The following is a 27,295-nucleotide window of genomic DNA, read 5'->3' as shown; positions in this document are numbered from 1 at the left end:
CCCTCAAACTTGGATGCGGCGTCCCGTCTATGCAGATTCTGATTGGCTAAACCTGGGTAAGGCCCCAGTGGGCGTTTTTAACAAGCTGCCTCAGGATGCGGACGCCGCTAGTTCAGGTGGCAGCTGCGCAACCGGGGTGTGGAGAACACAGTCCAATTGTACTACGAACACGGCACAGAGAAAGGGAGAGAGACACCGAATCCCTTCTGAGAGAACTGGGGATATATAAGTACTATACAACAGAACAGTAGGGAGGGGAAAGAAAAAATAAAACTTTTAAACAAAGAAAAAAAAAAAACAAGGAAAGGGCCAGAGTGAGGGCAGTGCCACACATTCCAGTTCGCTACCAGTGAACACCTGAGGAGGAAGGTTGGACCGCCTCTACGAAACCAGATTCTGTGGTCTGGGTGGCGTCTCTGGAGCATCCCTGCGAGGTGCCTCGGGAGGTGTCAGCAGCGCCCCGACGCGCACAGGTGAAGAGGTGCCTTCCTCAGCGCGGCCAGCTGAGTGGGCGGGGCCTCCGCCAACCCCGCGCGTGCCCCAGGGGGCGGGGCGTGGGCGGAGCCTTCCCCCTAAATTGGCGGGTGTGCGCATTGGTGGCTTTTGATCCCGGAAGCAGTTGACGGCGCTCGGAAACCACTGCGGAACGCGGGTTTCTGAGGGCGCTGCAGCAGCAGAATGGGCGGCGGCGGCGGGAAGCGTAAGCCCGGCGGGGAGGGGCAGCAGGTATTGCCATAAAGGCGGTGCGGGCTCCGCGGGGCGCTTTGGCTGACGGCCAGGGCACCGAGAGGAAGCATATTTCATTCCGTCAATAATCCCTGAGCTCCTGCTGCGTGCCAGGGAGCAGCGGTCTGCTCTGGGGTCCTTGCCGAGGACACTGTTTCCCGCCGTGCTCGGGGTTGGACCAGAAAGTATTGCCCTTGCGTCTCCTGTCCGACTCCCCTGGGAGCGGTTTCTGGGGAAGCAGATTAAACCAACTGTTGTGTTCGTTCAATCAGCCAGCCAGGTTGATTGGAAACGCAGAATATGCCAGACGCTGCGTGGGGCGCTGTGGGTTTAAGATGACTTGACTGCCAGCTCCATGTAGAGTCCCCAGGCCAGGGAAGGCCTGGCGCAAGTGAATATACATTTTACTGTAACTTTTTTGTTTGGGATTATAACGCTGGTGTTTAGAAAGTGCTTGTGGGGACACTCAAGATTTAACAAATCCCAGGGATTGTTAAGGCTTGGCAACTCACGTTTGAAAATGGTTCTTTCTTGAAGATATAAAACAGGTGGTTATAAAATCGTTAAAAATGTAGAGGCTTTTGGGCGCAGTGACACGTTCTCCCTGGCAGGAGCATAGGAGATGGAAAAGTAAGAGGGATCTGATGAATGCATGTTGGACCAGATCTTAAAGGGGGACTGAAAGTACGTACGTTCCGTTATACGTCTGTATGATTTCAGTTTTATAATCACTGTTAGCAATTAGGGATCAGGCAGGAAAGAAATGTCATTGTGGTAACTAAAGTTCTAGAAAAATTGTTGAATTATAAACTGGATAGAGACATTGTTACGAGGGTTTAGCTGTTAGAGGCCCATGGTTATAGATACTTTTCATGTGGGGTCACACTTTCTAGGAACACCAGGGTGAAGGATAAGTGTGCCTCTGAAGGGGACAGCTGTCCCAAATTCTAGCGGTTGGGGATTTGGAGATGCAGAAATGCCATGTGGGTTAGGGCAGAGCTGGAGAAATTCTCATCTCTTTGCAGGTGCAGTAAAGAACTATTACTTTGGTAGAGTGATAACTTAGATACTAAATACTGAAAACGAAGATGAGTTAGAGAATATCCATAGCTAACAGTAGACAGCACTTAACATGTTAGGTACTTGGATTGTTCTGTATATTTCCACATATAATAACTCTTTCCTCATAACAACTGTATGATGCAGATACTCCATATGCCCTTTCTGTGGATGATAAAACAAAGCACAGAGAGGTCAGGTAATTTGCACAAGGTGACAGCTGGAAATCAGTAGAGTCAGGAGTCAGGCATTCTAATCATTATATAAAACTGCTTTAAAAAAAAAAAAAAAAAAAACTGCTTTTGACCAAGGAGGATTAAGGTTTTTCTAACATCTTGGGTTTGAGTCAGTCTTCGAAAGTATAACCAAAGTCAGTTATAAAAACATTAGAGAGGTTAGGTCAGGAAGTGGTATATAGTTACTACTATTGTATATTTGTGGTTGGAGAAACAGCATGATGAAGGGGTTGAGAATCTGCTCTGGAGACACTTTTTGGCTTGGATTTGAATCCTTTAGCTTCCTAGTTAGGGATTTAGGGGAAGTAACTTCTGTTTCCTCATCTGTCAAATAGGCTAATAGTATTTAGCTCATAAGGTAGTTGTGAGGATTAAACAAGTTAACCCATAAAAAGTGCTTAGAACAGTGGCATGACATATAAGTGCTCAGTAAGTATTACTTTTTATTGTTTTTATGATTATCTTGTTACTACTGTTACTATTAGGTTGTCAGAAAAGTCATGACATATTTTTTCTATGTAAACACCCACTTTGGGATCCATATTTCAGCAGCCTTTTTGTTCAATTTAACTTTTTATGACCTCAGCTGCTTTATAATCCTTGGCATAATAAACCATTATCATTGGTCAATTCATGGTTCTCTTACCTTATTTGTTTAATAACAAAATACCTGTGAACCTTATTCTGAACCCAAGAACTGAAAACTGACAACAGCTTTACATGTTTTTCTCCCCTATCCTTTGTACCTACTTCTTCCTCCAAACCCTGTTCAACATAAAAAATATAAATTTTGCATTTTCTCTTGCCTTCTTTTTATAGCTTTATCACATCTGAATGTATACCTACCAATTTTTATTTTTCACATTTTTTGAAATTTATAAAAAAGCTATTATGTTAAGATTATCTTCAAGGACTTTTTTCATTAAATATTAAGATTGGGCCATATTGTGTAGTTCTAGTTCCATTTCATTGAATGATATTCCATTATTTGAAAGCCCTATACCTACCCTTTTTCCTGTCAAAAGACATTTCATTTGTTCTGTTTTTAGTCTTAGAAACAGTGTCATTGGGGGCTGGCAGGTGGCATGGTGGTTAAGGATGCCGGACTCCCACATGGCCAATTGCAATTCAGGTCCTGGACCTGGTGGCTTGCTTTCTCTCTCTCTCATTCTCTCTCTCTCACTCTGTCCCTCTCTGGTCAAATTTAAATAAGTATATAAAGTTAAATAAAATAATTCTTAAAAAAAATAAGAAAAGAAATAGTGGCATCATTGGGACCAGCAGACGGTGTAATGTTTACATCACCAGACTCCCATGTAGTTGACTGTGTTTTGAGTCCCATATCCAGTGGCTTAAAACTCATGCTGGGCTTGTGTGTGGGGGGGGTGCCTAAGATCTGGAAAGGAGAATGAAGGAGAAGGAATTGTGGTGCAGCCACACTACCCCAGGGGGGTGATTTCTCACTTTCTGTCTCTCTGGCAAGCACCCATGTCCTATAGCAGAACTCTCTCTCTTTAAAAAAAAAAAAAAGAAAAAGAAAGTAAAGAAATAGTGACATCATGAACATTCTTGTGACGTCTGAATCAAATATGTTATGTAGACTTTTATATCTAAAGTAACATCAATAAACCTGAACCTACTGAGAAAATGGAAGAACATACAAGAAACATCTAGGTCAGAATTTCTCAACTTTATCACTATTGACATTTGGGGCAAGATAAGTCTTTGCTAAGGGGACTTGTTCCTGGCCTCTATTCCACTAGATTGCCTCCAGCACCATCCTCTCCCATTTGTGGCAGACAAAGATTTACAGACATTGCTAAATGTTCCCTGGGTAGCAAAATCACCCTGGGCTGAGAATCATTTGTCTAAGTAGAAAGGAAAAAGAAGGGAAGGACCCAGATTTCAGGAAAAAAATAAATAAATTACTGCTTAGAAAACTAAAGATAAGCGGGCCAGAAGGTGGAGTGGTTAAGGCAGCCGAATCCCACATGGCCATCTGTGTGGTTTGAATCCTATGGCCTGAGAAACACATCAGGTGTGTGTATGTGTGTGTGTGTGTGTGCATTGCCCACAATAACAAAAAGGAAGAAATGGGGGAGAAGACACTATGGCATGGCCATTCAATGTGCGTGTGTGTGGGTGCTTTCTTAGCTTCCCTCTCTCTCCTGTAAGTACATGCAAAATTAAAGAAAAAAATAGAAAATAAAGATAAGTAACTTAAAACAAGGCATAATATCCTTTTTTATTTTTATTTTTTTAGGTTTTTATCATAGAGCACATGTGCTCACTGGAGAGAGAGAGAGACAGCAAGAGGAAAAGTGAGAATCATTCTCCCCCTGGGGTGGGGAGGTGGTCATGCCACAATCCCATCTCCTCTATTCTTCTGGGATTTTGGGTATGCATGCACATGTACTTGGCCTCAATTTCTAGTCCCAAGTCCAGGACTTGAACTGCATTCAGATATGTGGGAGTCCAGCGCTTTAACCACTATGCCATCTGCTGGCCCCTAGGCATAGTACAGAATTTATTAAATATCTGATAGGCATTATTAAAACCTAGCATGCCTATATAATAAGCCTATATTACAGTGGTCCTAGAGATGAGATTTATAACCTAATATTGGTATTAAAAGGCCTTTTCTGGGGAAAAAAAATTCTTTTTTGCCCAGAATTTAGTGCTGTTCTGCTAACTTTATTAAGGACTGTCAATGTTTATATTGCTCTAACCTTCTCTATTTGAAATATCGCTGGGGTGTTTTTGTTTTTGCTTTAGAGAATGTGTGTGAGAAAGGCGGGATAGTGTGAGAAACCCCTTTGGGGGGATGTCTATACCACAATCCCTTCTCTGTTCTCCTCTGGGGATTTCAGGCACACACACACACACACACACACACACACACCTGGTGTGTTTTTCTAATTGCCAGATATGAAACTTGAACCATAAAGTTGGCCATGTGGGATCTAACCACTTAACCAGCACACCACTGGCTGGCTAGACGTGTCTGTTTTTAATTGGAAGGCTGAATATTGACTGAAGGGAGTAGTGTAGACACAACTCTGGTGAGCCTTTGCTACAGTAACAGCTTTTTAATTGGTAAATTCCTTAGGTCCAGTTATTTCTGACAATTTGCTTCTGGTGAATCTATTTAAACAAAAGGCATGCTGACATTCTGTTAACCAAAAGAGACAAAAAACCCTGCATTTTCTTTCTTTTTCTTTGTTTCTTTTTTACTTACTTGTTTTCTGTGTTTTTGTTATGTTAGAGAAATACTATTTAAAGATTTACTGTGTGGGTCTTCCTTGACCACCATTTCACTTGTTCTTTTTCATTTGCCCAAACAATTCCCAGATTTTACTCAGAAATGCCACTTGGAGAGTTTTAAAGAAAATAGATTTCTCAGAGTTGACTGAACAGAATGAGCAATATTATACAAGGAAAGTTACTGAAATTTCTTTCACAGAACTAAAGTTTTATATGGCAATTTTCAGTGTGAAAAGGCAGTTGATGTGAAGAAGAGTAAATCCTGTAAAGCTGATGTCTCCAGTGATCTTCGAAAAGAAGTTGAAAATCATTATAAGCTTTCTCTACCTGAAGATTTCTATCACTTTTGGAAGTTCTGTGAAGAACTTGATCCTGAAAAGCCAGCTGGTAAGTTTCTCCAGAATCATTCTCCTGCTTCGATAAATGGAAAAGATAACTTAATAGAAAATTCGACTAAGAATTGCAACAATGCATGGAAAAGGAACATTTGCAAAAATGTTTCTAATTAGAGAAATAATAAGGAAAGTATAAATTACCACTGTAATAATATGCTAGGGTCACCTATTATATTGGCAAAGGTAAGTAATTTTATGGCATTCTTCAGTGGGATTGTGAAGGAAAACAAGCACTTTCATATGTTGCAAGGGTTTTAGGATGATTTTGCAGTTGAAGTAATAAGCATTCTTTTTTTTTTTTTTGGCTGATACAGTGTACCTTTATTGATGGTTTGTGACAAGGAGGGCTCCTCAGCCCCTCCTGCAGGGGTCTGGGATGGAAACTGTCAAGGAGGGGGAGCTTCTCAGTGTGGTGGGGACTGAGCGGGAGCAGGGCCTCCCCAGCAGGGGAAAATCAGTGTTAGGGTTGGCTAAATAGATCGTCGAGTTGTTAGAATTTGGGGTGATAATTACCTGGGTAGAAAGAAGGGGAAGGAAATGGCTTTTACCATCCATAATGCACACTTTCTGCTGTCTCTCATCACACTCTTAATCTTTGTGTGCTACAATTATTTCTGGCTAAGAGCAGTGTGATAATGAAATTAAAGTGTTTGTGGCTCTAATATACCCATGGGAATACAAAACAGTCTTGTTTGTATTTAGTCTGATAAACTAAGAAACGGCTGGAGTGTTTGAAGTGTTAAGCTAATCCAGTGATAAAGAGGACATCCTAAATGTAATGCACGTTTATGTTACCCTGATTTCTTTTCCACTGAGTGTTTATAACTAACCTCTTCACAAATAACTAAATATTTTTTTAACTCTATAAACTTTTTTGAAGACAATGCTTATAAATATTTACTATTGAAAAATATTATTTTACAACTGCCTCTAGAAAGTATTGTCTAAACAAACTTATTTTCTTTATAGACTCACTTTCTGCAAGCCTTGGACTTCGATTAGTGGGTCCTTATGATATCCTTGCTGGAAAGCATAAAGCAAAGAAAAAGTCAACAGGTTTGAATTTTAACCTTCACTGGAGGTTTTACTATGATCCTCCTGAATTCCAGACCATTATTATTGGAGATAATAAAACTCAGTATCACATGGGGTATTTCAGGTAAAGGTCTTTTCTTCTCTGATGTATAGCTACTGCCCTGCTAAGGAATATAGATAGATATTCACTAGCCTTACCTTAGGTGAAGGGCATATTTTCATTTATTGTTCTTGCTATTACCATTTTAACCTCCTCTAGGATGGATGAACTCTTCAGGTTAAATCTCACTGGTTTTTCCTTTGTAGTTAGAAATGTTTCCCCTTTTGGGTTCAGAGGAGCTCTTTTACCTAAGAAAGATAACTTAGAGCAGCTGCTGTGAATTAAATAAGCCATGTGCTATCAGGAACAAAGTGGCTCTGGAGTCAGACTGGTCTTATTGTTTATAGCTGGATGATCCTGTGCCAGCCATTAGTGACTATGACTTTCTGTCACTCAGTTTCCTCTCCTATGACAACGGGATCATTGAACATGCCTAGTAGAAACATTATGATTAAATTAATACATGCAAGATGCTTAGAATGTTAAGAAACAGAAGTAGCTGCCAGGGAAATATACATTGTCTGTCCCAGAAGAGAGATTGTCCTTTGAAGTGAAGATGAAATGTAAGATGATAGAGGAATAGAGGAAGCATGTTCAGGGAGAAGTATCGTGGTACAGTAGAATGCACATGAGGCTGGAAATTGAGTTATATGGGCTCTGCTTGTGGATTTGATAGTAACTTAGGTTAAAGAATATCAAAAACGCCTCCATATTTTTGCTTGGTTTCCATAAACAAACTGTCACCTCATTATTATAGATAAAGCTGCTTTTCTTTTTTTGGCTAGGTTACAGCCAGTACAGCAGCTAGGTTTCAGTCAGTCACAGGCATCTAGCCTTTTAAACTGTGTTAATACAGACAAACCTCGAATCCAGTGGATTTGTTACCTCACTCATTCACTTGGTTTTTGTACGTCACTTTCCCGTTCCTGTACATATCAGTTTCCTTTTCCAGACCATGATGCTACTCAGAGTTGTTCGGAAGCTATTAGGCAAACTGCCCAATTCAAATTGTGTTAAGATTTGCTCAATCAAATTCCACTAAATTAAATTGTCTTTTTTTCTTTTCCACTTAATTACTAGAATCCTGACTGAGTAACTTCCTACTCAGTTATTCCACTTTCTTTCTTCTTTTTTTGATAGGTTCTAAAACTGGGTAGAGGTAATTATGTTAATTCCCATTTCCTTTGACAGGTTTTATCTAAGCCCCTTTCTTTGTATTTGGGTATAAAAGCAAGTAGGGTCCTCAGAATCTTATAACTTTAGATTCTGTTATATAAATAAGGTTTGTCATAGATATTCCTAAGAAACGGGCTTAAACCTGGCAAATTTTTTCCAGTTTTGAAAAAATACACAGATATAAGTTGTCTAAAGACCTAAAATTCCACTTGCCTAATATAATTTCTGTACAGCTAAGTTTCTAATATCTTCTGTTTAAACAGGGATTCTCCTGATGAACTTCCAGTATATGTTGGTATAAATGAAGCAAAGAAAAATTGTACAATTGTTCAAAGTGGAGATAATGTATTTGCTGCAGTAAAGTAAGAAAATATTTTAATTCTTCTATTTATAATTGAATATCTGTTTACATTTTGTTCTGTATCAGACCACTATAAAGGGGACTTAGAGTAAGCCTAAAGTTGTAGATTTTTAAAAATATAATTCCTGTGTAATTTTTATTTAATAAAAATACTTGATATTGAACCTCAGATGTCCCATGGCTAAATTAATCAAATCAATCAGAAAATAATACTTCATTCTACAAATACTTTGGTATGTAAAAATATCTAATTTTTCATTTATATTATTAGTCTTATTTGTCTTGATAGAAACCTGTTTTTAAAAGAAAGATAACATAATGGTTATATAAAATAATCAAGACTATTGTGGAATTTTTTTTTTAGCTTATTGGAAGAGAGAACTAAGAGAAATAAAAATACAGGGTGATATTACTGTATTTATAATTTAGGTGACGATGACCAGCAAATGAGTATTTGAGGAATAATGATTTATCTCAAACATAGGAGAAAAGATTATTTTGCCGTGTAACAACTTTAATACTTTTAAAGTATTATCACTTTTAGTTTTGTAGGCCTGCCTTTACTTAAATTAGCTAATCTCAGTTTCTCTCTCTCTCTCTTTCTTTCTTTTTTTTTATTAGAGGGTTTGTGTGCTCACCAGAGAGAGAGGGAGAGGGAAACTGAGAAATCACCACATAGTGGGGCGTGCAATACCTCCTTCCCTTTTCTGTTCTCCTCTCAGGATTTTGGGCCTGCAGTCACACACACCTGGCATGTATTTCAAGCCATCAAGTCTGGACTTGAACCACACAATTGGCCATGTGGGATCCAGCATACCTTAATTGCCATACCACTGGCTGACCTCACACTTAATTTCTTTCTATGTTTCTTATTTTATTTTGATAGCAGGCAAGTAAAGCCTTACAGGTAGACCATTTTTAACAGACAAATCATTTTTATGCCCAGGACAAGTAGTTCTCTCTGTGTAAAATTTAATATACAGTGGCTAAAGAAATATAAATTAAGTGATTAAAGATTAGTAATGTTAAAGAATAGTTATAACCAGTGATGGGTAGGGTATAAGAAGCTTTACTGATATCAATGTTAATTGGTAAAACCGTTGTAGAGAACCGTTTGAGAAATGGTTAAAGAACCGTATTTCAAGATGTCTTGACCGATCATTAGCATTGCTAGGTACTGTGCTAAGGACACATTTATACCCTGGAGTCAGAAATTCCTTTTCTAGCTATCAAAGCAATTTTGGGCAGGTACACGAATACATACATGTTTATTATAGATTATCATGAAAATGAAAATCTGGAAATAATATACATGTTCAGCAATGGGGAAGATTAGGTAAAGGTAAAATTTCTCTGTACTATTATGCCACGATACTGATTAATCGACTGTTGTGAAGAAGGCAAGTAACAGAACAGTATAGAATGATCCCATTTTTTACTCTCTAATATACTTGAGGAGGAAAAAACCCTAAATGTACTCAAAGTTGTAAAACATTTACCTATGGACAACAGACAGGAGTGATTTTCTCCCCTTGTCTATTTTCCCTGAAATAAATGTATTAATTTTGACTTTACAGTCTTAAAAAGTCAGAATTAATTGTGGTAATAAAATGTTGTTTTTGCACTAGTGGTGCAAAGGTAATGGTGGGTAATAATATTGTTAGCACCTTGGCAGGAACCAATACAGTAACACCAAATTAGTAGCAGTCTGCATTATTCACAGCAATAATATAATGCAAGTGTCATTTAAGAATGTCAGTGATGGGGACCAGCAGATGGCATAATGGTTACATCACCGGACTCCCACATAGCCGACAGCAGTTCAAATCCTGGATCAGGAGGCTTGAAACTCTCACTGGGTGGGTGGGTGTGTGTGTGTGTGTGTGTGTGTGTGCGTGTGTGTGTGTGCCTGCCCAAAATCCCTAGAGGATAATAGAGGAGAAGGGATTGTGGTGTGGCCACCCCCCCAGGAGGCGATTTCTTGCTTTTTGTCTGGCCAGTGCATGTGCCCTATAGCAAAAATCTCTCTTAAAAAAATAAAAAGAATGTCAGTGGTGGAGTGAAAATGTATTGGCTCTCTACATCAAAGAGTACATCTTGTTAGCACTCTGTGATGAAAAAGAAATGTGTAGAAAGCACTTCTGTATACAGAAATACTCTGTTTTGTCATGTGGAAAAAGGTGCTTCTATGAGAGTTTTGAGTTGAACTTTTTCCTACTTTTACTCAGCTGATTGAAAAACTATGGTTATTAAGACATGGGTACTTGCAGACATTTTCTCAAATGAACCAAAGAAAACAACAGGCTGACTGTATTTGTTTCCAGTGATAAAATTTAGCTTCGAACAAAAATACAGTGAAATTTTATAGCAGCCTCTGTTAAGTCTGACAGCTTCTCAAGACCTAAAGACTTTTCTAATGAGATTTGAGGTGATAATGAGTGTGATTTTTTTCCTCCATAACGTTACATAATAGAGTAAAGTTGATATTACGAGAAGGATCAGGATGATTTTTCAGCCACTGGGACTGAGATTTGCACAGTGAAGTTGGCCATGTGGCTTCCAGACACCTTAACCTCCATGCCACCTGCAGCCCCTACACCTTATCTTTAAGCACCGTCAGGCAGAATACTGGAGTAGGTTTGGAACTGAGATGCAGACTGGTACAGATAGTCGTCAGAGTGTACGTATGGAAAGGCAGCCATGTAGTGCCCTAAACAGCAGTGGCAGTCAAGAGTATTTTTTCTGGGCTATGATGCATGCGTAAGAACATACTAGAAAGAGTGGGAAGAAGAGTGTCTTAGGCAAAGGAGCAATATATGCTAATATTACAGAAATATCAGTAAGGCCCTATATGCCTGGCCACGGAGGTTGAGTGAGACTGTGAATATTGATTCACATAGGCCTGACATGATCAATTTTGTTCTTTAGGCTTAATTATATTCTTTTGATATACAACTCCTTCAGGCTGAAGGTAAGATTTAGTGTAGCTTATGTGTGCTGTAATCAGAAGATGATAATTTTGACAGTTTAGGTTTCTGTGGTACTTTACCATTGTTAGCTTTCTAAACTTGGATGAACTGATTATCCTCTGTCCTCAGTTTCCTAATATGTAAAATGGCGCTAAGACTAGCACCTGCTATAAATGTTCTAACACTTTGCTATCCATAGACCATAGCAGTGTTGTAAGAGTACCGTAGACTCTCAGATGTTGGCAGTGAATAGAAGTGGGTTTCTTTTTGGGAGTCTGGCCCTGGCCATTGAGCAAGGGGATTTAGTTTATGTCAGCTGACTGCCACTCTTAGCTCTTCATTTTACTCTTGACCTGCTATACTGCTGGCAAAAATTTTAACATGCTTATTATAAAATATTACTTCTGTAACAGATATTAACATTTTATACTACTCACATTCCTTTAAAAACTACTTTGTATTGAGTTTTCGTATTAACTTGTAAAGTAGTTTTGCTTTCTTTTTAAATTATCTAAATTTAACACAAAGTAGAAGTTAACATTTAAAAAATCTGTTCATGGGACCAGCAGTTAGCATAATGGCTATGTCACTGAATTCCCATGTAGTCGACTGTGGTTTGAGTCCTGGACCCGGTGGCTTAAACTCACACCAGGCATGTGTGCCCAAGATCCCGAGAGAAGAATGGAGGAGGAAAGGATTGTGGCGTGGCCATCATGCCCTGGGGGGGGGTGATTTCTCACTTTCTGTCTCTGTGTGTCTGTCTTTCTGGCAAGCGCACATGCCCTATAGCAAAAACCTCTCCAATAATAAATAAAAAATAAATAAATAAACCTGTTGACTGGACCAGCAGATGCATGGAGGTTAAGGTGGCTAGATCCCACATGGTCGACTGAATGATTCCAGTCCAGATCCAGTGGTTAAAAAACACACTGGGCTCACGTGCATGAGTACATGCCCAGAATCCTGAGAAGAAAATGGAGGAGAAGCGATGGCAGCTATGAGAGTTTTGAGTTGAACTTTTTCCTACTTTTACTCAGCTGATTGAAAAACTATGGTTATTAAGACATGGGTACTTGCAGACATTTTCTCAAATGAACCAAAGAAAACAACAGGCTGACTGTATTTGTTTCCAGTGATAAAATTTAGCTTCGAACAAAAATACAGTGAAATTTTATAGCAGCCTCTGTTAAGTCTGACAGCTTCTCAAGACCTAAAGACTTTTCTAATGAGATTTGAGGTGATAATGAGTGTGATTTTTTTCCTCCATAACGTTACATAATAGAGTAAAGTTGATATTACGAGAAGGATCAGGATGATTTTTCAGCCACTGGGACTGAGATTTGCACAGTGAAGTTGGCCATGTGGCTTCCAGACACCTTAACCTCCATGCCACCTGCAGCCCCTACACCTTATCTTTAAGCACCGTCAGGCAGAATACTGGAGTAGGTTTGGAACTGAGATGCAGACTGGTACAGATAGTCGTCAGAGTGTACGTATGGAAAGGCAGCCATGTAGTGCCCTAAACAGCAGTGGCAGTCAAGAGGATTTTTTCTGGGCTATGATGCATGCGTAAGAACATACTAGAAAGAGTGGGAAGAAGAGTGTCTTAGGCAAAGGAGCAATATATGCTAATATTACAGAAATATCAGTAAGGCCCTATATGCCTGGCCACGGAGGTTGAGTGAGACTGTGAATATTGATTCACATAGGCCTGACATGATCAATTTTGTTCTTTAGGCTTAATTATATTCTTTTGATATACAACTCCTTCAGGCTGAAGGTAAGATTTAGTGTAGCTTATGTGTGCTGTAATCAGAAGATGATAATTTTGACAGTTTAGGTTTCTGTGGTACTTTACCATTGTTAGCTTTCTAAACTTGGATGAACTGATTATCCTCTGTCCTCAGTTTCCTAATATGTAAAATGGCGCTAAGACTAGCACCTGCTATAAATGTTCTAACACTTTGCTATCCATAGACCATAGCAGTGTTGTAAGAGTACCGTAGACTCTCAGATGTTGGCAGTGAATAGAAGTGGGTTTCTTTTTGGGAGTCTGGCCCTGGCCATTGAGCAAGGGGATTTAGTTTATGTCAGCTGACTGCCACTCTTAGCTCTTCATTTTACTCTTGACCTGCTATACTGCTGGCAAAAATTTTAACATGCTTATTATAAAATATTACTTCTGTAACAGATATTAACATTTTATACTACTCACATTCCTTTAAAAACTACTTTGTATTGAGTTTTCGTATTAACTTGTAAAGTAGTTTTGCTTTCTTTTTAAATTATCTAAATTTAACACAAAGTAGAAGTTAACATTTAAAAAATCTGTTCATGGGACCAGCAGTTAGCATAATGGCTATGTCACTGAATTCCCATGTAGTCGACTGTGGTTTGAGTCCTGGACCCGGTGGCTTAAACTCACACCAGGCATGTGTGCCCAAGATCCCGAGAGAAGAATGGAGGAGGAAAGGATTGTGGCGTGGCCATCATGCCCTGGGGGGGGGTGATTTCTCACTTTCTGTCTCTGTGTGTCTGTCTTTCTGGCAAGCGCACATGCCCTATAGCAAAAACCTCTCCAATAATAAATAAAAAATAAATAAATAAACCTGTTGACTGGACCAGCAGATGCATGGAGGTTAAGGTGGCTAGATCCCACATGGTCGACTGAATGATTCCAGTCCAGATCCAGTGGTTAAAAAACACACTGGGCTCACGTGCATGAGTACATGCCCAGAATCCTGAGAAGAAAATGGAGGAGAAGCGATGGCAGTGTGGCCATCCCTTCTGGGGTGGAGAGAGGGTGACTTCTAATTTTCCCTCTCTCTCTGTTTCTCTCTTTTGAGCACTGTCCTATTGTATATTGTTAAGTGTCCTCTGGCTCTTTAAAAAAAAAAAATGGAGCCAGCAGGTTGCTTGATGGTCAAGGTACTGGATTTTCACACGGGCAACTGAGGTTCAAGTCTCAGCTGGTGACTTGCCTACTTAGTTTCTCCTCTCTGATGAATTGAAAGAATAATAAAAAATAAAACTAAGATAAAAAATATGTTCTGTTGTCTACATGCTGTTTTTTGCTTATGCCAGACTAAAACATTATGCTATATCTTAATGTCAACTGATACAACTTAAAACTTGAATTAATTTCAGGCTAGTCTGTGGCCTAGTGATTAAGGCAGCTGGATCCTGCATGGCTGATCACGCAGTTTGAGTCTCAGACCTAGCAGCTTGAGAAACATACTGGATGTATGTGTGTGCCCAGAAAATCCTGAAAGGAGATGGAGGAGAAGGGATTGCAGCGTGACCATGCCCCATGGGGGATTCTCTCTCTGTGTCTCACCGGCAAGTACACATGCCCTCTGGCAAATTAAAAAGTGAAAAAGCTTAAAAATTTAATCTCATCTCAGCTTTTTTTTTTTTTTTAAGGTTTTTGCCATAGGGCACATGGGCTTGCTGGAGAGAGACAGAGAGAGGGAAAGTGAAAAATCACCCCCAAGGGAGGGATGGCCACACTGCAATTTCTTCTGCTCTATTCTCTCTGGATTTAGAGTATGCACACACATGTGTCTGGTGTGATTTTCAAGTTGTTAGGTCAGAAACTCGAACTGTGATTCCCATATCAGAGTCCAGCACCTTAATAACCACCATGCCAGCTGCTGGCCCCAATCTCAGCTCTTAAAATCTCTCTTATGCCTTCATTGTAGACATGTTAATTCAAACTTCAGTCATCTTAGTAGTGAGAATAGCAGCTGCTTCTTAATATTGCTTTTCCCTCATTTGAAGAAAACGGGGATTTTTTTTTTTTTTTTTTTTTTTTTTTGGAGAGATTTTCACTGTAGGGCGCGTGCGCTCGCCAGACAGACAGAGACATAGAGACAGAAAGCGAGAAATCACCCCCCGGGGGGATGGTCACGCCGCAATCCCTTCTCCTCCATTCTCCTCTCGGGATCTTGGGCACGCACGCACACGCGCCCGGCGTGAGTTTTAAGCCACCGGGTCCGGGACACGAACTGCGGTCGACTACGTGGGAGTCCAGCGACATAGCCATTACGCTAACTGCTGGTTCCAAGAACACGGGGATTTTGAGAGAACTGTTGGTAATTAATTTACAGACTTTTTCATGCATAGAATTTGATATTTTTAAATTTGCTCCCTTAACTAGAAAGGTCTATATATTTTATACAGTAGCTGGCAATATAATGAGGACTTTTTCTTCTTTTTCAGATTATTTTTGATGAAAAAACTTAAAGAAGTAACAGATAAAAAGAAAACTAGTCTCTTGAAAAACATAGATGAAAAACTTACAGAAGCAGCCAAAGAACTTGGGTACTCACTGGAACAGAGAACCATGAAGATGAAGCAGAGGGATAAGAAAGTACGATCTCAGTAGTCTCTGTTTTGCTGTTTAGCAGATTTTTCCTTTGATTCCTTTCCATCTCTACCTTATCCTTCTCTTCTCCAACCTTTTCTAAAGAGAGCTGGATGCCATCCTTCAGGGGCTCCCTCCAGGGCTGTTTAATAACTGGACTGCCAGGAGGGATAGCATTGGAGCAGGTATGGATGGCTTCCATAGGGTGGTACACAGACTGAATCTTGAAACTGCAAGTATAATTGCTGTGGTTGCATAACTCATGCTGATATTTACACACACTTTTTTTTTTAGATTTTTGCTATAGGATCCATGTACTTGTTACAGATAAAAAGAAAACTAGTCTCTTGAAAAACATAGATGAAAAACTTACAGAAGCAGCCAAAGAACTTGGGTACTCACTGGAACAGAGAACCATGAAGATGAAGCAGAGGGATAAGAAAGTACGATCTCAGTAGTCTCTGTTTTGCTGTTTAGCAGATTTTTCCTTTGATTCCTTTCCATCTCTACCTTATCCTTCTCTTCTCCAACCTTTTCTAAAGAGAGCTGGATGCCATCCTTCAGGGGCTCCCTCCAGGGCTGTTTAATAACTGGACTGCCAGGAGGGATAGCATTGGAGCAGGTATGGATGGCTTCCATAGGGTGGTACACAGACTGAATCTTGAAACTGCAAGTATAATTGCTGTGGTTGCATAACTCATGCTGATATTTACACACACTTTTTTTTTTAGATTTTTGCTATAGGATCCATGTACTTGTTAGAAACAGAGAGGAAGAGGAGAAATCAAAACCTCTCCCCAGGGTAGGGGAGAATGACCATGCCATAATCCCTTATTCCATTCTCCTGTTGGGATTTTGGGCCACACATACATGTATCCAGTGATGTTTTCAAACCGCTAGGTCTGGGACTCCACAACTGCAAATTCAGTCATGTGGGATCCAACACCTTAACCACTCTGCTACTTGCTGGCCCATTTACCACTTTTTAAGTCTATTTTATCCATGAATCATTTTTTAAAGTAAAGTAAAAGCAGCTTTGGGCTAGCCCTGTGGCTTGGTAGTTAAGAGAGTTGGATCCCACATGCTAACCATGCAGTACAAGTTCTGGCCCCAGCAGCTTGAAAAACATTCTGGGCTCGTGTGTACTGCATACCCATAATCCTGAAGGGATGGAGAGAAATGGAGGAGAAGGGATTGCTGCCTGACCATATCCCATTGAAGGGTATGATATCTCTGTCCCTTCCCCGACTCTCCATCTTTGGTGACCACATGTACCTTGTGGCAAAATTTAAAAAATAAAAAAGGAAAAGTAGCTTTGTACATAATATTTATTTGCTAAAATTTCCTTTTTTTTTTTTTTTTTTTGATATAGGGTGTGTGCACGCACGAGAGTCAGGAGCATTGAGAAATCACCCAGAGGAGATGGCCACACAACAATTCCTCCTCTCTTCCATTCTCCCAGGATTTTGGGTATGCATGCACACGTGCCCGATATATCTTCCAACCAACCAGGTCCAGGACTTGAATCACACAGTTGGCCATGTGGAATCCAGCTGCCTTAATCACCACATCACCCAGATGGCTCTAAAGATTTTTTCAATGGCTGAGGTAGATTGACTTAGTGCAAGGTGTTTTTTGGGTGGTAGCTTTGTAAAATGCCTGCCATATAGTTAAGCGTCTTAAAGGTAGTTCCCTCTTGAGAAAGAGTATATATTAAAATTTGTTCATTTTCTCCAGTAAACATGTGTATGGCAATCCTCCTTACTTTTCCCTTGTTGGTCCTGCCAGCATTTCCCCTCACATCTCCTAATACCTGGAGTATGGAGGGAAGTGTTTTGTAAAGAAGCAAATACCTGTAGATTTTAGATCCTTTCGGTTTTTCAGTTACAGATTCAGAGTAAGTTAACAGATAACTGAAAGAATTCTACCTTGGAGTAAATGACATTTCTATTAGTTTGTTTTGAAAAATTCTGGGATAGCGACCAGCAGATGGCATAATGGGTACATTGCTGGACTCCCATGTAGTCACTGCGGTTCACGTCCCGGACCCAGTGGCTTAAAACTCACGCCGGGTGCGTGTGCGTGCGTGCGCAAGATACCGAGAAAAGAATGGAGGAGAAGGGATTGCGGCGTGACCATCTCCCCTGGGGGATGATTTCTCGCTTTCTGTCTCTCTGTCAAGCATACACCGGTTTCTGTCCCTCTGTCAAGCCTACCCCCCCTATAGCAAAAACCGCTCCAAAAAAAAAAAAAGAAATGAAATGTGAGGAACTTCAAAAGGTTTGTGGGAAAATAGAATTAAATTATATGAGTTTATCTTGGTGCAAATAATTTTGAAATCTGTGCATAATTTTTTCATAAAATACATTTTCCACTTTGGTGACCCCCTCATAGTATTAAACTTTCTCCCCAAAGTCCAAATTTACTGTAATTCAATGTCATTAAGTGTTATGTTTTGGCAGAAATGTTGAGCATGTGTTTGTGTTTTAGGTTTGTTTACCATGATTAAATTTTATTTTTTTCTTTAAGGTTGTGACGAAGACCTTTCATGGTGCAGGCTTGGTGGTTCCAGTAGATAAAAATGATGTTGGATATAGAGAACTCCCTGAATCAGATGGTAATATATTTCATATATAACGTGTGTGTGTGTGTGTGTGTGTGTGTGTATTAATATACATAAGAGAAGATTTTCCTTAAGTAGAGAAGCAGATATATATATATATATATATATATACCTGAGCCTTTTGTGAGACAGTCACTAGACCTAAGTTATAAAGAGTAAGCTCAGGTTTTTGAGTCAGTCATACCTGAATTAAAACCGGTTATAGCTGTGTAACTTTGAGTGAATTACCTCTCTAGACACTGTCTTTTTCATCAGAAAAGTGGGGTTCGTAGTGCTACTTCACAGGGATACCTGTGGTATGAAAGGGTGTGTAAGGTGCTCAGCACCATGCTTGCTTTATGCTGTTCAAAATGCAGTAGTTATCTTTAAGGATTTAAAGAGTTTTAACCTATTGCCTCGTTTTTCTGAACTGTTTCTGTTAAGAATGTGCTAGTTATGTGGGCAAGCTGGTGATGTAGTGCTTAAGGAAGCAGGATCCTACGTGGCTGACTGTGTGGTTAGTCTCAGATCTAGCAGTTTGAAAAACACTTAGTGCTTGTATGTGCGTGCCCAAAATCCTTAGAGGAGAAGAGATTACACCATGGCCATCCCCCCCCTTGGGGCTGATTTCTCACTCTTTATATCTCTCTGTCTCTCTCCAACGAGCTAAGCACACATATCCTATAGCAAACTTAAAACAATAAATAAATAAGTGGTAGTTATCTTTAAGAATTTAAAGAATTGTAGCCTCTTACCTAGCTTTTCTAACCTGTTTTAGAACCTTTAACATTAGTCAACTTATAAAATAGTAATTATTGAAACAGCATGCATTTGTTAAGTTGTGACCAGTTTTTTCAACTCCATGTAAAACTATTTGGCTTTCAGAAGCCCAAAATCCTGTAACTACTTCATCTACAAGTATAAAAACACTTTGAAAAGGGACTGTTTCACAAAATAATTATTGCTGCGTTGAAAAAAAGAGAATTAAAATCACTTCTCTTTTCTCCTGCATCCTCTTATTGTGAACATCCCTGTCCCCCCTCCTTTATTTAATCATCCTGGTTCAAGGGAAATAAAACTTAAAGAGAAGTCAAAGTTAACACCTTCTAAAGGCAGAATCAAGTATTCTTCCCCTGTACACATAATAGTTGGCTAGCCATTTTCAGAACAGAATTAACCTGCCTTGGTAGTTATCAGACTGGGGTCGAGATTTGGAAGTCTGCATTTTAACCAGATTTATTCATCTGTTCTCTATTGTGCAAATGTGACAGTTTTGCCATATTCCTGTCACTTTAGAGGAATTCCATGGAGCTGAACTGTCTGATAGTGGCCACTAGCCACAGATGACTACTGAGCACTTCAAATGTGGCTGGTACAGCTAATGAGCAGAATTTATTTAATTTCAATTTATAAATTTAAGTAAGATTCAATATTTTTATTTGATTATATGTAGAAATGATACTGTTTTGGAAATAAGGGTTAAATATCTTAAAATTAATTTTACTTGTTTTTAATGTGGATAGAAAATTTTAACTGTGTATGTAGCCAGTATTATAATTATCTTGGGCAAGCTGATCTGACCAGCGTGCCTACTGGTCAGTCTTCTGCTTGTATGCCAAGTAATCTCGTCTGCCACTCTGCTCACTAGTCCATTTAGAGCTTTAAATAACAATACTATCTTCTTTCAAAGGAGATAGTAATAGAATCAGCATCTCTAAAACTTTAGGTGTAGTGGTGGTTAGTTTGCAGTGCCCTGAAGTGAAGCTTATCACTACTCTGGTTATGCTTCTGGGAGTTAATGTCCAAGCCTAATATTTTAAGCATTAGGTCCTTCTGTAGTTTAATTATTTTTGAATGAGAAATGATAGCAAGACAAAAAATAAAGGACCTAATGTTTTGCCTACTGTTGTTTGGCAGGAGGTATAATTGGCAATTTTTTAATGTATGACACTGCAAATCATACTTAAGTTTGTTCTTAAACAGTATCCCCTTTGAAGATTCTTACAATAATATTTTAACCTGGCAAATAAGTTACATGTATTGAGCAATTTTCTTTCTTTCTTGAGAGAGAGACAGGAACGTCTGACAGGGTCTCACCATGTTGCAATCACCTTGCCATCCCTCCAGTCAGCTAGGTCCAAGGATGTGCCTACAGACAGTACAACATGTTCAGGTCAGCCCAGGATCCAAACTTGGGTGCTTCCCATACAGCTCCTGACACTTCACAGCAGGCGGGGGCAATTGGGCAATTCTTAAATGATGTGATTCACCATACCAAGGGCTGTATACATAATGTCATTGATCCTCACTCTTTGAGGAATAAGAACCTCACTTAGGTCTTATTCCCATTTTTTAGGAGGGGAAATAGATTCAAGGTGTTTAGCACTAGTAACTGAGGGACCTGAATCTCAGACTTGTTCTGACTTGAGAGTATGTACCAGTATGCAAAGTAAGAATAATTGCTTAGCTAGTTGACTAAACACTCTGGCTTAGCTTGAGAACTCTTATCAATGATATGGCAGGGATACAATACAAAGTAAATAGTGAAACTGTTAAATTTAAAGCTTCATTTAGGTACTTTTTAAGTTTGGGCTTCTGTTAAGTCAATTTTTGTAAAATGTTTATTGATAGATCATCTTTTTTTCTAATACTGAGACTATTTTCATTTCTGTTTTTCAGCATCTTCCTAGCTTAGAAATTCTTGTAAGTTGTTTATCCTTTTTTTTTTCAGTCCATATATGATTTTCCAGAGGCAAAAGAAGAAAACATAATACCAGAAAGTGATAAACTGTAAATTATTTGCTAGCAGAAAACAAATAGGTCTTCACTTCTCTACTAAACCTAACTGTTTGGTAGTTGCCTGGAGAGACCAATTCCGAGAGTCCTACTCACTTAGTTATATCTTCTGGATGCAGGAAGGACCAGCTAATTTTCCGTCCTTAAGAAAGATGTTTGGAGGAAACATCATCTGTTTCCTTGAAATGACTGGCACTGATTTTCTGAAGAAGAAAGAAAAAGGAAGGTCTTGACGTGTATATAAAACCACTAAACTTTTACTGTTTATAGTCAAGAACATAGGTGATAAAAGTTTGCTATTTGTCTGAAGTGATACTGACCTACTAAAGATAGAAAAGGGGAACAATCACAATTAGTGACCTCACATAGAATGTATTCCATATGGTCATCGTGACTGAATCAATCAAATAATATTCATACACTGAGATTAAAAAGTTCTAGTTATGGCCAGCCCTAGTCTGCTGGTTACATGAGCTATTATAGACCTAACATAGCCAACGGCATGGTTCAAGTTTCAAGACGCGGTGGCTTTTAAAACTCCCAGTAGTCGACTGTGGTTTGAGTCCTGGACCCCGTGGCTTAAACTCACACCAGGCATGTGTGCATGCATGCCCAAAATCCCAAGAGGAATGGAGAAGGGATTGCAGCATGTCTATCCCCCCTCAGGGGAGGTGATTTCTTGCTTTCTATCTCTCTAGCTAGCGCATGCACCCTATAGCAATAATCTCTTAATTTAAAAAAAAGAAAAAATAGAATGAGCCAGATTTGGCTAAAGTTTACCAGTTCCTGGACTAGCATACTTAAGAGTCTTTCAAAGTGTATAGAAAATCACTGCAACTAAATCCATTGTGAATAGTCACACTATAATAAGAAATCTTTTTTAAGCCTTTTTTTTTTCTTTTAAGTTTTGTTATAGAGCATGTATACCTTGGTCGGGAAAGAGAGAAATTGCCCACCCCGCACCTGGGTGAGAGGGAGATGGGCACACCACAATCCTGTCTTTATTCTCCTCTCAGGATTTTGGGTACACATGCACATGTGCCTAGCATGTTTTTCAAACCACAGGGTCTCGAACTCTAATCATGAGGATGGCCATGTGGGATCCAGCCATCTTAACCTCAGCCTCCTGCTGGCCCATGTTAATCTATTTTTAATGCTTGAATCATAAGTAAAAAATAAATAAATAAATAAAACTGCTATCCTAAATTATAATGCTGATTAATTATTACCTAAGGTTGCATCAGTTATTCTAGAACAACAAAAAATAAAAATCATGAGGAAAAACCCCACCTAAAGTCCTTTTACCTTTGAAGGCAAAAATTAAACATCTAAAAATCATATAAATAATCTTTTGATATCATTTATCTCTTTCAGCTGACCTCAAGAGAATTTGCAAGGCAATTGTTGAGGCCACAAGTGATGAAGACAGACTAAAAGCTTTTGCTCCCATTCAGGAAATGATGACCTTTGTGCAGTTTGCTAATGATGAATGTGACTACGGCATGGGGCTTGAGCTGGGAATGGATCTCTTTTGCTATGGTTCACATGTGAGTAAAACAATCTCCCTCTTTCACTCCATCCCACACTATATACATGTGGGCATGTATGTTTATACCCCCAAGTTCCAGGGTAGGCAGGCTATGTTGGGTTGTCGCAAAAGTCATGATGCATTTCTGCATAGAAAACCATAGAAAAAAGTACATCATGACTTTTCTGACAACTCAATAGATTCTTCTTAGGGAAAAAAAAAATTTTTTTAATTATAACAGAGACTTTTGCTATAGGGCACATGTGCTTGTCAGAGAGACAAAGAAAGCAAAAAATCACATGCCCAGGGTTGTGGCCACCGCCGCAATCCCTTCTCTATTCTCCTCTCAGGATTTTGAGCACACAAGCCTCGTGTGAGTTTTAAACCACTGAGTTTTGGACTTGAACCGTGGCCTACTATGTGAGTCCAGTGATGATACCATTATGCCATCCACTGGTCCCCAAAATGAACTTTTTGAAATGATTTTAAAGTAAATGTTCTAAAAATATTTATATGAAATTCATCTTATATACTGACAAAAGTGAATAACTAAGATTATTTGTCTTCAATATTATATGTATTGAAGTGAATTTACTTATTAGAGATATAGGGACATGCTCTAGTTTGGTGTGTGTATGCATGTGTGTGTATGTCTGTCCTTAGGCTCTATTTCATTTCCTCTGTGCTTAAAGTCTTATTAGAACAAAGACTGTTTTAAAGTATACTTTAAATAACTTAAAATATGGGGCTAGCATTCACTGTGGTGGTTAAGGTGCTGGATTCCCATGTGGTTGACTGTGGTTCAAGTCCCAGACCCAGCAGCTTAAAAATCACACCAGGTGTGTGTGCTCAAAATCCTAAAAGGAAAATTCCTAAGGAGGAATTTTGGTGTGGCCATGTCTTCTAGAAGGTGATTTCTCACTTTACTTTTCTCATTCTCTTTCTCTCTCTCTCTGTGGCAAGTGTACATGCCATATGGTAAAAAGTCGTAAAGGAAAAAAATTACTTAAAATATAAGTGATGCTATTCTACCATCAACTATTTGCTCATTATGTAAGAAAAATTATGGCTAAACTAGGGCTTACTTAACTATAGTTGCCTCAAGTTCAAGGGAGCAACAAGGCATAGTGACTTTACCATGCTTCTGGGGCTAAACCAGTTTTAAATCACATCTTCCCCAGCACTATAAAATCAGGTCATTTTTCTAATACCTTTTTGTCTTTTACCTATAAAATGTCTATATATATCTGCATGCACATGTGTGCACACACATATCACTGGCTTCTCATTTAACTTATTTGGCAGCTGAGAGTCACATAGAGGGAAAACATCTTGCCAAGATTCACAGAAGCAGTCTGGTTCCAGAATTAATGTCTAAGTTCGTAATGCTCTAACTGTAAAGTGCTTTGGAGTTACCTGGAGATGTTAAAATGAAGACAGTTTCAGTGGTCTGGGATGAAACCTGAGACTGCATTTCTCCTTTTTGACATGCTCCCAGGTGATGGGATTGCTGCTGCTTACAGATCACACATTGAGGAGCACGATTAAGCCAGTCACTCTAACCTGAGTATGCATCAGAATCATCTGGAGAGCTTATTCAAACATAGACTGGTACTCTTCCCACCGCACTCCCAAGTCATGATTAAGTTGTTGGTTGATGCCACTAGTCAAGGGACTACATTCTGAGAAGCCTGCTACAAATCATATTATATCACTTTTCTCTGTCTACCTCATTTATGACAGTTAAAGTCATCAGAGTGTTTAACAACCAGAATGACAGTCATTGACCAATTAGAATAGTGCTTGACCTGCCTGAAAAAACCTAGCTAGAAATAAGGAGAACCCTAAGATGCAAAGCAACCATTGTTGAGGAATTACTTAACATGTAAGAGTTAACACAGTACTTACCACTTGTTAAATACTATAAATACAAGCAATTTTTCAAAAACTTTATGAAAAATTTATTATGAAAAACTATGCATGGGTTTCATTTTTTTTGCACCAAAATAAACTACTTCCATCTTTCCACTAACTTTTAAAGTCCCCTTGTAAATGCTTATTTTGATCAACAAAAGAATATACCATTGCTAGCTATTCTAATATGCAAGATAGCAGTAGTCTAAAAATCAATAACACGGTGACTTTTTTTGTTTTTATTTAAATTTTTGCTATAGGGCACATGCCTCTTGGACAAAATACCAGGTACCTGTGCCAGAATTCACTGCTTACTAATCAACTGAAAGAGTACTGAAAGGATTTGCGGGAGCCAGCAGGTGGTTAAGGCCTTGAACTCCCACATGGTCTACCGCAGTTCAAGTCCCAGACCTAGCAGCTTGAAACGAAGCTGGGCACATGTGCGTGTATGTCCAAATTCCTGGGAGGACAAGGAATTGCAGTGAGGCCATTCCCTCATAGGGGTGATTTCTCCCTTTCTCTCTGTCTCTCCAGCAAACACATGTGCTGACAGCAAAACATTTCTCAAAAAAAAAAAAGTTTTCAAGTAGGTTTTGTTAAACAAGTGTTTTTTATTATTTTCTCCTATATAACTTTTACATTCTCTGCTTAATGTTACATTCTTTTATTTTTCAGTATTTTCATAAAGTTGCTGGTCAGCTTTTACCTCTTGCATATAATTTGTTGAAGAGGAATCTATTTGCAGAAATTATTGAAGATCATCTGGCAAACAGAAGTAAAGAGAACATAGATCAACTTGGAGCATGAGAGAGAGTTAGCTTTGTTTAGTGTATATCATTTGTTGGTACTAGTATTAAAACTTGTGATTTTTTTTTTTTTTAAGGAAAACTGAAAATAAACTGATGGAAACATTTAGTAAAAACTTTCATAAGGTTCTTCTGACCTGGTTTTCTTTCATGTAAAAATAAATGGCAATCGTATCTAAATGGTGACACTCTAATCACAGTTTAGAAGACAACACAAGTCAGCCTCTGACATGTCACAGAAAGTCACTGTCTACTACTTATGGATAAGCAGATCATCCTTTCCCTTCAGGTAGTACTGGTTCAATATTTATCATTTCCTCTGAATCTTGAGTTAATAGTAACTATAGCTTTTATGTCTGAGTTTATGGGGTAAGAAGGGGAACAGCAGAAGTACACTCTGAAGGATGTTCCTGACACCATCACCCACACTCTCCCAGAGTGCCTGACCCCAGACCTACCAGAACTGCATTTAACATCATTTCCAGGTGACTTATAGGTACTCACCCAAACAGCAGTGTGACTATTCCATTTAGATATACTCTTTAAAATAATTTTTTTACTCAGCACCTATAATTTACTAATCAATATAGTACACTGATATAGTAGTAATACAGTATATTAATCACTATGCCATTAAATTGGATTTGAAAGTTTTTCATTGCAAATGATCTCACTGGACTTTTGGTACAAATTTGTAGGTTTCTGTGTTTTACCAGATTCAGATCCTCCTTAAGCCTGACAAGGTGTCTATCTTAAAAGTGAGAGCAGACCATAAAATGTAAGGCAGCAAAAACTTCATAGATCACGCTAAAGAGCCTCCAAGCCTTTCTTCCTTCATACAAAATTCAAGATAGAAAAGTCATCTCACTTACTCAGGGAACTTTTGTTGAAAACTTAAGCTTTCCAAAGTTTTCATTTTGCCGGCTCTCTCCTTAAAACAGATTGAGGTGTGTGTGTGTGTTTGTATACGGTAGGGTAAGGTAGGCTATTAAAAAGCAACACTGGGCCAACCCATGTTCTAAGGTAGCTGTATGCCTCCCACATGGCTAACAATGTGGCTGGAGTCCTGGCCCCTAGCACTTTGAGAAACACTCCAGGCATATGTCTGTTATGCCCAAAGTCCCAAAAGGAGGGAGAAATGGAGAAGGGATTGTGGCATGACCATACCCTATAGGGGTACTGTCTTCTCTCTGTCTCGCTCTCTGGTGAGTGCATGCAAAAACCTTTTGGCAAAATTTTAAAAAGGAACCATCATACATGGTTATGATTTTAAATATGAATAGCATGTCTCATCGCCCCATTTAGGGTATATACTTTTTCCCTATAGGTTGGGGCAAAATCATCATACATGGTTATGATTTTAAATATGAATAGCATGTCTCATCGCCCCATTTAGGGTATATACTTTTTTTCATGGCATCTACTTTATAAATATGTATTCTTTCAGTAACACAAACTTTTGACTATATACTTATTTTAGGCCAGAAACACCCTTGACTCCTCATTGAACCCATTAGCAAATCCTGTCTATTTTATTGTCTGAATGTCTAGAATCCAATCTCTTTCACCACACCCATCAGCTTCATATAGATCTTAATAGATTTTCTGATTAACTCATCTAGCCAGATTCAAATCCCCATCACCTGGATTCCAAGAGCCTTCTAGCTAGTCTTTCTTCTACTGTCCCCTTAATAGTTTATTCCAAACGAGCCAGATCACTTTATATCAGAATATGTCATTCTTCTGCCTCATTAGTTTCTTATTTAAGAAAAGAAAGAAAACTGCCATACCCCCAACCTTTTTCCTTATTTTATCTTTTTTGCCCCTTACCCATCTCTGCCACTGTGGCCCATTTGGTATTCCTGAACCTGCCTGGAACGTTCCTGTCTCAGGACATATGTATATAACATTTTTCTCTTTTTTTTTTTTTTTTTTTTTTTGAGTATTGCTACAGTGAGCGTT

The 27,295-nt window shown here is 38.9% G+C and overlaps 1 protein-coding gene and 1 long non-coding RNA gene across 4 annotated transcripts; one reads left to right on the top strand and one right to left on the bottom strand.

Annotated features, from left to right (window-relative positions):
- Nucleotides 1-615: 615 nt before the first annotated feature.
- Nucleotides 616-25,717, top strand: HPF1 (histone PARylation factor 1). Of its 2 annotated transcripts, XM_006141320.3 has the most exons (9): nt 616-726; nt 5,513-5,672; nt 6,650-6,839; nt 8,255-8,353; nt 15,543-15,577; nt 16,015-16,130; nt 18,217-18,304; nt 22,460-22,632; nt 25,203-25,717. In XM_006141320.3, the coding sequence occupies exons 1-9, from the start codon at nt 679-681 to the stop codon at nt 25,332-25,334; spliced, it is 1,041 nt and encodes a 346-aa protein (XP_006141382.1). In that variant the 5' UTR covers nt 616-678; the 3' UTR covers nt 25,335-25,717. The 2 variants fall into 2 exon arrangements, with proteins under 2 accessions (XP_006141382.1, XP_006141383.1); XM_006141321.3 differs by lacking the exon at nt 16,015-16,130 and having other exon boundaries at nt 15,543-15,693.
- On the bottom strand, nt 5,613-21,680 carry LOC114009496 (uncharacterized). Of its 2 annotated transcripts, none has more exons than XR_003550903.1 (4): nt 21,182-21,680; nt 20,387-20,438; nt 6,656-6,703; nt 5,613-5,699 (listed from the first exon to the last, which is right to left on the bottom strand). It is a non-coding gene; the product is annotated as an uncharacterized LOC114009496 (long non-coding RNA). The 2 variants fall into 2 exon arrangements; XR_003550904.1 differs by having other exon boundaries at nt 5,619-5,696.
- Nucleotides 25,718-27,295: the final 1,578 nt, after the last annotated feature.

The sequence above is a fragment of the Tupaia chinensis genome, unplaced genomic scaffold (genome assembly GCF_000334495.1).
Source record: "Tupaia chinensis unplaced genomic scaffold, TupChi_1.0 Scaffold000051_1, whole genome shotgun sequence".
NCBI classification, from domain to species: domain Eukaryota; kingdom Metazoa; phylum Chordata; class Mammalia; order Scandentia; family Tupaiidae; genus Tupaia; species Tupaia belangeri.
The sequence above is the reverse complement of the archived record's forward strand: the minus strand, read 5'-3'. Positions and strand labels throughout refer to the sequence as shown.

Bases quoted from the DNA above. Each gene is read 5' to 3' on its own strand.
- HPF1 (XM_006141320.3), top strand. From the start codon at position 679: ATGGGCGGCGGCGGCGGGAAGCGTAAGCCCGGCGGGGAGGGGCAGCAG. The intron at 5,673-6,649 runs GTAAGTTTCTCC...TTTTCTTTATAG, and splicing joins TGATCCTGAAAAGCCAGCTG to ACTCACTTTCTGCAAGCCTT. The intron at 6,840-8,254 runs GTAAAGGTCTTT...CTGTTTAAACAG, and splicing joins TATCACATGGGGTATTTCAG to GGATTCTCCTGATGAACTTC.